The 12,600-nt window shown below is 34.7% G+C and overlaps 2 protein-coding genes across 2 annotated transcripts in view; both read left to right on the top strand.

Moving 5' to 3' along the window:
• LOC111709787 (flocculation protein FLO11) overlaps nucleotides 1–5,259 on the top strand; it is a 36,367-nt gene extending 31,108 nt beyond the window's left edge. Inside the window, exons 22-23 of the mRNA XM_023483694.1 lie at nucleotides 3,212–3,650; nucleotides 4,105–5,259. Of these exons, the coding sequence (XP_023339462.1) occupies nucleotides 3,212–3,650; nucleotides 4,105–5,259 (1,594 nt within the window). The remainder of the gene's footprint in view (nucleotides 1–3,211; nucleotides 3,651–4,104) is intronic.
• Nucleotides 5,260–5,764: 505 nt separating this feature from the next.
• On the top strand, nucleotides 5,765–9,081 carry LOC111709786 (flocculation protein FLO11-like). The gene is made up of 3 exons (XM_023483693.1): nucleotides 5,765–6,047; nucleotides 7,081–7,847; nucleotides 8,050–9,081. The coding sequence occupies exons 1-3, from the start codon at nucleotides 5,765–5,767 to the stop codon at nucleotides 9,079–9,081; spliced, it is 2,082 nt and encodes a 693-aa protein (XP_023339461.1).
• The last annotated feature ends 3,519 nt before the right edge of the window (nucleotides 9,082–12,600 follow it).

The following is a 12,600-nucleotide window of genomic DNA, read 5'->3' as shown; positions in this document are numbered from 1 at the left end:
AAATCTACAGAGTATAGGAAAAAATGATTTTACAAGTAAAAAATTAACAAATAAAATGATGCTAATGAATCATGGAAAGCTGGAGCTATCTGACGGACTCTCTTTCCGTCTTTCATTCATTTCTTAAGGCGAGTTAATCTTCCATCTTTGGATTCTTCATGAACACTAATTCTGTTTCGGTTTTAGTCCAGGCCATTTCTACTTCCTTCTGCTTCATTTCAAGCCGTGTCTCATGCCTATTGGCTTGAATTAAAACTTCGAAACATAATTCCTGGTTCAGTAAGACTACACAGTAAGACTAAAGTAATACTACAGAATGAACTAAAAACAGACAATATTTATTCAAATTATTATGGTTTAATTGACAATTATAACCAAAATGCGAAATTCTGTGAATTCTATGATACAATGTATAAACAGACCTTGGTCTTTTTGAATAATAATTCGGAGTGTTAACTGTGTAAAGATGCAGAATAAACATATAAAGTCTGGAAAGGGACTGAAAAGAAAAATTGACAAAAAAAGAGAGTGGTGTTTTAATGTTAGTTTTTCTGTTTTGTTCCATAAAAGTATTTTACAGTTGATATGAATAGTTAAAAAATTGTACTATAGCATAACAAACATAGCATTTGGGATCATCAAAATATTCACCACTGCACTTCTCTAGTTACCAACATGGGATTAGTTTTGAATATTAAACAAGGTTTAGAATATGCATTTTTTTAAATTGAAATTGCAGCCTTGCAGGGTGTCCCACAAAACATGACAGTTGGTAAATAATTTGGAATGTCTTCTTCTCTATACTGTAAAAGACATCAAAGACTTTTTGCATTTTTTTTCGTTCAATAAAATCTTCAACTGAAATATATTTTACTTTGAAATCAATTTTACAATAATATAACTACCATTAAATATTCTTATAATTCTCTTTGGTATGTATGGAAGAAGACATTTAAAACTATTTACCAATTGTCATCAATCAAAAGATTCATATCAAAACACTGTAATCAGATAATTTGAAATTGATATTTTTTACAAATCAAGAGGCCAAAAAGTAATAGTTGAGAAGAAAAATATTTCTTTTTTGTCAATAAATCAAACAATTTGGAAAATATCTAATTAAAAATGTACAGTATTCACCAGCTTTCTTTTGATACATACCAAATTCGAAATGTTTTGAAGAATTTTATAGGTTAGCAGCTAAATATAAATTGCGGTTATGGTTTTAAGACCTATGGAGCCTGAAATTTGGCAACAACTCATGTCTTTACAGGCATATTTAATTTTTTTTTTTAATCAGAGGTTGTGGACTCATGTGAGATATATTTCCATTAATAACAGAAGTTCACATAAGCCACTTAAAGTTTAGGAAACTCCATTAACTTAATGTTTTATTATTGAGACATGTTTAAAAGACAGATTATATTCTATACTTATTTTTACTCTACTCTAGTTGCTTTCATTAATTGAATATCAAACAACCTTAATTAAAAATGAGTTATTATTTGAGTAGTTTAAAAGTACATTTTTTAGCTGGGAAATATTGTGTGTACAATGCAACTCATCCTTTTGACTCAATCTTTAATCATGAGTCTTTAAAAAAATTCTGTTTGCAATGCGCACAAGGAACAAAAATTAAAATAAGCTACTTTTTTGGCTTAATCAAAAGAGGCATCTTGCTTAGTTATTTTTTAAAAAGGAGAAAAAACAGGATATCCTAAGTTCTTTAAATATATGAATAATGGCTGTTATATTAAAAAAAAAAATTATTTAAAAAATTTAAAATTTTCTTAAAATTTTCTAACTGGGAAATAATTTATTGTATCTTAAACGAGTACTCAACAATAATTATTCAGGAACAAAATACAAAGTCAAAATTCTGTAATTTTTCAAAACAGTGCTAAAGGTTTCCGGTTTCGCAAGCCTTGAATGGGGAACACTAAACTAAATGTTCTGTTTCAATATCATGCCTTGAGATCTTCTTTAGAGCTTGTTGATCTGATCAGGGTAACACTTTCATTTGGCATAGCGGTTAGATATTCATTGTTCGGTATAGCCCCAAGCTCAGCAACTGAATTATATATCCATTGTTTGATATAACGCTTAGCTTCAGCAACTGAATTATAAATCCATTGTTTGATGTAGCACTTAGCTTCAACAACTGAATTATATATCCAATGTTTGGTATAGTGATTAGCTTCAGCAACTAAACTATATAGTCATCAAACAAAGCACAGGTTTTTGAAGAGATCTGACTGGTCGAGAACTGGGGAATAAATCATGTGAACTTTCCACGAGCCCTCCTTACATATTGTACATGTGGCAAAGCTGCCACTTGATAATCTTGGAAATTCATGTCGTGATAAGTGGAAAGTACGGGAATTTTTGAGTATCTCGTAACAATAACGCCATGCAGGGTCTTGTTCATTCACGGTGTGTTTGACACGAGTGAAACTATCGTAAATTAGTGAGGTCATTTTTTCAGCGAAACCCTGTGTTTAATTTCCAAGTTTTACCAACATAAATACAAATCTACAATCCTATTCACAATATGTGCCGCGTAATTAAGTTTTCAAACTTTCTTGCATGGGTGACTTTCAGTATTTTATCTCTTAACTTTTAATTAAGATTGTTAATTTATTGAGCCCTGAAAGGGTAGTTTTGGGTTTTAAAAAATATTTCCTATGTGTATTTAAGTATGAATAGATAGATAGATAGATAGTTAATTTCTTAGTGCTGAATCATTTTATTATTCATTCCCCCCCCCCGCCCCTGCTCCCCCTGCTCTACTAGACTAAAATTTTCAAACATCAGTTTGAGAGATAGAAAGAGAGAGAGACAGTGACCGCGTTACCTGCCCCCGGCCACAAACATGCTGCAGCTACAGGTTCACAACAGGTGAGTCATGTCCTCTTCAATGTTTAAAGCCCCCACAACCACCATCCATATCTAACCTAAGAATTACATATTGGGATGGGAATCCTGTTAATTTTGGAGATGAAATTACATATGTCTGTGATAAAGGATTTCAATTTGAAGATGATCAATATCAAGAAAGTATTAGTATCAATGTCAAGATGGGACAAGACCTGGTACAATCAGAGGATTTTTTAACACTCCAGCTGCAGATGATCAGTGGTCACAATGCACAGAAGGTAAAACATTTAAGTAATAGATTAAGTTAACAAATTATATTTATATTTTATTACAGTTACATTCTATACATTCTTACAACTATAGTGAGAGAAACAACTGCAATAGAAGAAACAACTACATTAGGAGAAACAACAACTGCAGAAGAAACTAAAACTACAAGAGAATCAATTACTGCCAGTGAAACAGCTACTAAAGTAAAAACAACTCCAATAGAAAAAACAACTGAAGGAGAAACAACTACTGCAGGAGAAACGACAACTACAGGAGAAACAACTACAGTAGCAGACACAACAACTGTAGGAAAATCCACTAAAGTAGGAGAAACAACTACTGCAGGAGAAACAATAACAGTAGAAAAAACAACTACTGCAGAAGAAACAACTACTGCAGGAGAACAAATTACAGTAGGAGAAAAAACAACTGCTGGAGAAACAACAAGAGTAGAAGTAACAACTACTGCAGGAAAAACAACTCCTATTGGAGAAACAACTACAGTCAAAGAAACAAGAAATGCAGGAGAAACAACTACAGTCCAAGAAATATTTACTGCAGGAGAAACAACTACTGCAGGAGAAACAACTACAGTTGGAGAAACAACAATTGCAGAAAAAACAACTGTTGCAGGAGAAACAACTACTGCAGGAGAAACAACTAATGCAGTAGAAACAACCACCATGGGAGAAGCAACTACTGTAGGAGAAACAACTACTAAAGGAGAAACAACCACAATAGGAGAAACAACTATAGTAGGAGAAACAACTACAATAAGAGAAACAACTACAAAAGAAGAAACAACCACAGTTGGAGAAACAATTAAAACAGAAGAAAAAACTACATTAGGAAAAACAACTACTGCGGAAGAAACAACAAAATCAGAAAAACCAACTACAGTAGGAGAAACAACTATTTAGGAGAAACAACAACTACAGGAGAAAAAATTTCTGCTAGCCAAACAACTACTACAGTAGAAACAACTACTGTAGGAAAAACAACTATAGTGAGAGAAACAACTGCAATAGAAGAAACAACTACATTAGGAGAAACAACAACTGCAGAAGAAACAACAACTACCAGAAAAAAAACTACAAATGCAGACTCAACTACAGAAGAAAAACCACTAAAGTAGGAGAAGCAACTACAGCAGGAGAAACAACTACAGAAGAAAAAACAACTACTGCAGAAGAATTGACTACAGGAGAAAAAACTAATGCAGGAGAAACAACAACTGCTGGAGTAACAACCAAATTGGGAGAAACACCCACTGAAGGAGAAACAACTAAAGCAGGAGAAACAACAAATGCAGGAGAAACATCTACAATAGGAGAAACAACCACAGTAGAAGAAACAACAACTGCAGGAAAAACAATTACTACAGGAGAAACAAAAACTACAATAGAAACAACTCCAGTAGAAGAAACAACTACTGCAGACGAAACAACTATTGCAGGAGAAACAACAACTACAGGAGAAACAGTTACTGCCAGCCAAACAACTACTTCAGGAGAAACATCTACAGCAGTAGAAACAACTACTGTAGGAGAAACAACTTTGGTGGGAGTAAAAACTTCAATAGAAGAAACATCTACATTAGGAGAAACAACAACTGCAGAAGAAACTACAACTATAAGAGAAACAACTACAGTAGGAAAAATTACCAAAGTAGGAGAAGCAACTACTGCAGGAGAAACAACTACAACAGAAGAAACAACTACATTAGGAGAAACAACAACTGCAGAAGAAACTACAACTACAAGAGAAAAAACTACAGATGCAGACACAACTACAGTAGGAAAAATCACTAAAGCAGAAGAAGCAACTACTGCAGGAGAAACATCTACAGAAGAAAAAACAACTACTGCAGAAGAATTGACTACTGCAGGAGAAAAAACTAATGCAGGAGAAACAACAACTACTACAACCACCGTGGGAAAAAAAACCACTGGTGGAGAAACAACTACAGCAGGAGAAACAACAAATGCAGGAGAAACAGCTACAGTAGGAGAAACAACCACAGTAGAAGAAACAAAAAATGCAGGAAAATCAACTGTTGCAGGAGAAAAAAACTACTGCAGGATAAACACCTACAGATGGAGAAACATCTAAAGACAGAGAACTAACTTATGCATTAGAAACAACCACTACAGGAGAAACAACTAACTTAGGAAAAACAACTAATAAAGGAGAAACAACTAAAGTAAGAGAAACTACTAATGCAAAAGAAACAACTAAAATTGTAGACACAGCTACAAAAGAAGAAACAGTTAAAGTAGGAGAAAAAACTACAACAGGTGAAACAATTACTGCAGGAGAAACAACTGCAGTAGTAGAATCAACTACAATAGAAGAAACTACTAAAGTAGGAAAAACAACAATTGCAGGAAAAACCGCTACTGCAAAAGAAACAACTACAGTACAAGCAACAACAACAGCAGGAAAATTATGTACTGCAAAAGAAACAACTACAGTAAAAGAAACAACTACAGTAAAAGAAAAAAATACTGAAGGAGAAAAAACTACAATAGATGAAACAACTACAAAAGGAGAAACAACATCATTAGACAAAAGAACCACTGCAGAAGAAACTACAACTTCAAGAGAAACAACTAGGATGGTAGACACAACAACAGTAGGAGAAACCACTAAATCAGGAGAAACAACTACAGAAGGAAAATCAACTACTGCAGGAGAATCATTTACCACAGGAAAAACAGCAATAGGAGGAAAAACATCCTCTACAGGAGAAAAAATCACTGTAGGGGAAACAACTACAGTAGGAGAAACAACTACAATGGGAGATGCAACTAGAGTAGTAGTAGCAACAACAGAAGTTAAAACAATTACAGTAGGAGAAGCAACTACTGCAGGAGAAACAACAACACTAGCAAAAACAAGTACTGCTAAAGAAACAACTACTGCAGGAGAAAAAACTAATGCAGGAGAGCAAATTACAGTAAGAGAAACAACAACTGCTGGAGAAACAATGACACTAGGAGAAACATCTTCTGCAGGAAAAACAACTTCTATTGTAGAAATAACTACAGTAGAAAAAACAACAAATGTAGGAGAAACGACTACAGTACAAAAAACAACTACTGCAGTAGAAACAACTACTGCAGAAAAACAACTAGAGTAGGAAAAACAACAATTCCAGAAAAAAACAACTGTTACAGGAGAAACAACTACTGCAGTAGAAACAACTATGGCAGGAGAAACAACTACAGTAGGAAAAACAGACTAAAGAAGGAAAATAACTAATGCAGTAGACACAACCACTTTGGGAGAAACAACTACTTTAGGAAAAACAATTACTAAAGGAGAAACAACCACAATAAGAGAAACAACTACAGTAGTAGAAATAATTACTTCAGGAGAAAAAACTTCAGAAGGAGAAACAACTAATGCAGGAGAAAAAATAACATTAGGAAAAACTACTACTGCAGGAGAAACAACTAAATCAGGAAAATCAACTACAGTGGGAGAAACAACTACTGCAGGAGAAACAAGAACTTCCGGAGAAACAATTACTGCCACCAAAACAACTGCTACAGGAGAAACAACTACAGTAGGAGAAACAACTACTGCAGGAGAAACACCTACTGCAGGAAAAACAACAACTACAGGAGAAACAATTACTGCCAGAGAGAAAACTACTACAGGAAAAACAACTATAGTATGAGAAACAACTACAGCAGGAGAAACAGCAAATGCAGGAGAAACAGCTAAAGTAGGAGAAACAACCAAAGAAGGAGAAACAACAACTACAGGAGAAACATTACTGCAGGAGAAACAAAAACTACAGTAGAAACAACTACAGTAGAAGAAACAACAACTGCATGAAAACAATTAAATCAGAAAAATCAACTACAGTAGGAGAAACAACTACTGCAGGAGAAAAAACAACATTAGGAAAAACAATTACTGCAGGAGAAACAACTAAACCAGAAAAATCAACTACAGTAGGAGAAAAAACTACTGCAGGAGAAACAACAACTACAGGAGAAACAATTAATGCCAGCGAAACAACTACTACAGGAGAAACAACAAAAGCAGAAGAAACAGCTACAGTAGGAGAAACAACCATAGTAGAAGAAACACCAACTGCAGGAAGAAAAACTGAAACAGGAGAAACAAATACTGTAGGAGAAACAACTAAAGTAGTAGAAACAACTAATGGAGAAACAATTACTGCCAGCAAAATAACTACTACAGGAGAAACAATTACTGCCAGCAAAGTAACTAATACAGGAGAAACACCTTTAATAAGAGAAACAACTACAGCAGGAGAAAAAACAAATGCAGGAGAAACAGCTACAGTAGGAGAAACAACCACAGTAAAAGAAACAACAACTGCAGGAAAAACAACTAAAGTAGAAGAATTAACTACTGCAGTCAAAACAACTACTGCAGGTGAAACAACAACTACAGAAGAAACAATTACTGCCAGCAAAATCACTACTATAGGAGAAAATCCTACAGTAGGAGAAACAACTACCGCAGGAGAAAAAACAAATGCAGGAGAAACAGCTACAGTAGGAGAAACAACCACAGTAGAAGGAAAAACAATTGCAGGTAAAAAAACTGAAGCAGGAGAAACAACTACTGTAGGAGAAACAACTAAAGTAGTAGAAACAACTAATGGTAAAGAAACAACTCTAACAAAAGAAGCAGCTACAGTAGAAGAAACAAATAAAGTAGGAGAAAAAACTACAGTAGGAGAAACAATTACTGCAGGAGAAACAACTACCTCAGGAAAAACAACTACTGTAGGAAAAACAACTAATAAAGAAGAAACAACCACAATAGAAGAATTAACTACAGTAGAAGAAACAATTTATTCAGGAAAAAAACAAAAGTAGGAGAAACAACTACAATAGGATTAACAACTACTAAAAGAGAAACAACCATGGTAGAAAAAACAACTACAGTAGGGAAACAACTTCTGTAGGAGGAACAGCCACATTAGAACAAACAACAACTGCAGGAAACACAGCTGTTGCTGGTGAAAAAACTAATGCAGGAGAAACAACTAATGCAGTAGAAACAGCTATTACGGGAGAAACAACTACTGTAGGAGAAACAACTAGAGTAGGAGAAACAACTACATTAAATGAAACAATTACTGCAGGAGAAACAACTTCAGTTGGAGAAACATCTATAATAGGAGAAACCACAATGGTAGAAGAAACAAATACTTCAGGAGAAACAAGTACAGTAGTAGAAACAACTACATTAGGAGAAGCAACTACTGTAGGAGAAACCACTAAAGTAGGAGAAACAACTACAAAAGAAGAATCAACAACATTAGGAGAAACAACAACTTCAGAAGAAATTACAGGTAAAAGAGAAACAACAACAGCAGGAAAACCCACTAAAGCAGGAGAAACAACTACAGTAGGAAAAACAACTGCTAAAGAAGAAACAACTACTGCAGGAGAAAAAACTAATCCAGGAGAAACAACTACAGTAGGAGAAACAACATTTGCTGGAGAAACAACAACGGCTGGAGAAACAACAACAGTAGGAGAAACAACTGCACCAGGAGAAACTACTTCTATTGGAGAAACAACTACAGTAGAAGAAACAACAAATGCAGGAGAAACAACTACAGAAGCAAAAACAAATACTGCCGGAGAAACAACTACTGAAGGAGAAACAACAACAGTAGGAGAAAAAACTGCTACAGTAGGAGTAACAACTACTTCAGGAAAAACAACTACTGCAGGAGAAAAGACTTTTTCAGGAGAAACAACTACTACAGTAGTAGAAACCATTACAATTGGAAAAACCACTACAGTAAGAGAATCAACTATAGAAGGAGGAGAAACTACTACAGTAGGAGAATCAACTATAAAAAGAGTAATAACTACAGGAGAAACAACTACTGCAGGAAAACAAAAACAGAAGGAAAAACAACTGCTACAGTAGAAGTAACAACTGCTACAGGAGAAACAACTTCTACAGGAGAAATAACTACTTCAGGAAAAAGAACTACAGTTTGAGAAACAAAAAGTGAAGGAGAAACAACAACTGCAGGAAAAACAAATATAAAAGGAGAAACAACTACTGCAGGAAAAACAACAATTGCAGGTGAAACAACTACAGTTCGAGAAACAGCTACTGCAGGAGTAACAACCATAGTAGAAGAAACAACATTTGCAGGAATAACAACTGTTGCAGGAGAAAAAACTGCTGCTGGAGAAACAACTGCAGTAGGAGAAACAACTATTGCAGTTGAAACAAGCACTACAGGAGAAACAACTACAGTAGGAAAAATAACTACTAAAGGGGAAACAACTACAGTAGGAGAAACAACTGCAGTAGGAGAAATGACTAAAGTAGGAGAAACTGCTAATGTAGTAGAAACAACTACAACAAGAGAAACAGCTACAGTAGAAGAAACAACTAAAGTGAGAGAAAAAACTACAGTAGGAGAAACAATTACTGCAGGAAAAGCAACTGCAGCAGGAGAAACAACTACAGTAAGAAAAACAACTTCAAAAGGAGAAACCACTACCAAAGAAGAAAAAACTACAGTAGGAAAAACAACATCAGTACAAGAAACAATTTCTGCAGAAGAAAAAACAACAAAAGGAGAAACAACAGCTACAATAGGAAAAAAAACTACTGCAGGAGAAACAATCACTGCAAGAGAAACAACTTATGCAGGGGGAAAAACTAATGCAGCAAAAACAACTACAGTTGGAGAAACAACAAAAATTAGAGAAACAACTACTGCAGGAGAAACAACTACTGCTGGAGTAACAACTTTTAGAGGAGAAACAACTACAGTAGAAGAAACAACTATTGCAGGAGAAACAACTAATACAGGGAAAAAAACATCAGTAGGAGTAACAACTACTGCGGAAAAAACAACAAATGCAGGAGAAACAACTACAGTACAAGAAACATCAGCAGGGGTAACATCTACAACAGGAAAATAAACGACTGCAGGAGAAACCCTTCAGTAAGAGAAAAAACTACTGCAGGAGAAACAACTAATTTAGGAGAAATAACCAGAGTAGGAGAAACAACTAAAGTAGGAGAAACAACTATTTCAGTAGAAACAACTATTTCAGCAGAAACAACTACTACTGGTGAAACAACTACTGCAGGAGAAACAACTCTAGCAGGAAAAACAATTACTGCAGTTGAAACAACTACTGCAGAAGAAACAGCAACACAAGGAGTAACAATTGATACAGTAGGAGTAACAGATACTACAGGAATAACTACTACTACAGGAAAAACAACTACTGCTAGAGAAACCACTATACTTAGAGAAACAACTAGTGCTGGAAAAAAGACTTTTACAGGAGAAACAACTGCTACAGTAGAAGAAACAATTACAGTAGGAGAAACCACTACAGTAAGAGAAACAGCTATAATAGGAGAAACAACCACAGTAGGAGAAACAACGACTGCAGGAGAAACAACAACAGAAGAAAAAACAACTACTTCAATAGGAGTAACAACTACTACAGGAGAAACAACTTCTGCAGGAGAAACCAATACAGTAAGAGAAACAACTTCTGCAGGAGAATTTACTACTTCAGGAGAAACAATTACTGTAGGAGAGCCAACAACTTCAGCAGAAACAACTACTGCAGGAGAAACAAATGCATTAGGAGAAAGAACTACTAATGGAGGTACAACTACTGCAGGAGAAACATCTACAATTGGAGGAATGTCTACAATTGGAGGAATGTCTACTGCAGGTAGGGATTGATTGTTATCTAACATATGATCCTATTGTTTGATTGACAAAGAAAAAAAAAATATCGCTTTCAATTTTACTGACCTTCCTACTGTTTAACGATCTATCTATATCCAACCACTGTATGGTTCATTCTGAGCAGACTGTCACCCTAGCTACATCTCAGTATTATTTTTGTCACATATCTAGTTATAAATTATATAGCCCGAGTAAGAATTGATTTCCAAACCAAATTATAATCTATTTATGCATTACTCATTTAAAGTGTGACAGAGTTTTTGTGAACTCTCTAAACTCATCCCCTGAGTCATGTCTCTCCTGTGACCTATTGCAGGCTAACTAACAGTTGATCAGTACACTCAGTTGATTAAATATAATACATCAAACATAAAAATTTACTCATAGCCATTAAATAGTTGTTTAAGTCTAATTAAAACAGTATGATTTATTGATTATATGCATAGAGTCCCATGGAAATGAAATGGTAATCTCCTGACACTTTCAGAGTTTTAGGCCCCCCCCCTTGACCGGTGTGCTATATTTTAAGAGTCTGTTTTTTCGAGGCATTTCCATAGCACCCCCCTTGAACCTTGAAAAGCTTTTTTTAAATGAATAAGAAATAAGATCATATCATTTTCATATTGCAAAGTCAAAGTAACAAATGATTACTTGACTCTGTTAGTTAAGCAGTACTCCCTTAAAAGCGGGCTCAAATACACTTGTTTAAAAGGTTAGCCTTTATAGTATGCATTGACAATGTAATAAAAACAAACATATACCACTGTAAAACTAAACCAAACATTGTTTAAAAAATCATTAAAACCCCCCCCCCCAAAAAAAAAAAAAAAATTCGCATATGGGGCGTCATATTGCACCCCACCTGGTCAAATCCTGGCTACGGGCCTGGGATTTTCGTTTGGCTTCCCAAACCAAAGCATAATTATCCCTTGCAAGTTAAATTTTGGAAATATTTTGTTTGATTTCTGCAAACAATGCACAATGTCTAATATACTGAATTTTAGTAAGCTTCCCACATTCAAAAACAGCAATTTTTGAGTGAACGTATAATTGTTTCTCAGTCTAATATCAAAAGAACTATAACTCCCTTCAGATCTGGAATCTAGTTTCTAAACAGGTCCCCATAATACCGTAACATTAATATGAGGGGTTGAAATGCATTTAGAAGTATAAAAATTAGTTAATCTATCTATTTAAACATAATCAGCTGGGTTTAAAATACTGCTCAAAAGATCCCCATCACTGTTTTTAGGCTGAATGTCTTCTCACCACCTCACTTTCCATAGACATGATTTCTCAATATTTTAAAGTTCTCTGGCCANATCAGCTGGGATTAAAATACTACTCAAAAGATCCCCATCACTTTAAGAGGCTTAATGTCTTCTCCTCCCTCCACTTATATCTTCACTTCCCATAGACATGATTTCTCAATATTTAAAAGTTCTCTGGTCAAAAAAAATTGATATTGAATATAAAGCGATCACAATGAGTGCCCTACTATTCAATGATCTATTTACATCCCTACAATATCTGGTGCTTGCTGAGCAGACCAAAGCCTAACTACTTCTCACTCTTTCCAATCTGTCTGAGTAAATACAAGCAGTTAGTTTGGCTACAAAGAAAGAAAATCTTTATTTGTTGAATAATACTAAAAATATGTTAAAAGAACTATATACAATTGTTCGCCAAAACAATAAGACATTTAAGGTAAG

Source organism: Eurytemora carolleeae, unplaced genomic scaffold, assembly GCF_000591075.1.
Source record: "Eurytemora carolleeae unplaced genomic scaffold, Eaff_2.0 scaffold174, whole genome shotgun sequence".
NCBI classification, from domain to species: Eukaryota; Metazoa; Arthropoda; class Copepoda; order Calanoida; family Temoridae; genus Eurytemora; species Eurytemora carolleeae.
Note: the sequence above shows the minus strand (reverse complement) of the source record. Positions and strands in the feature narration are given on the sequence as shown.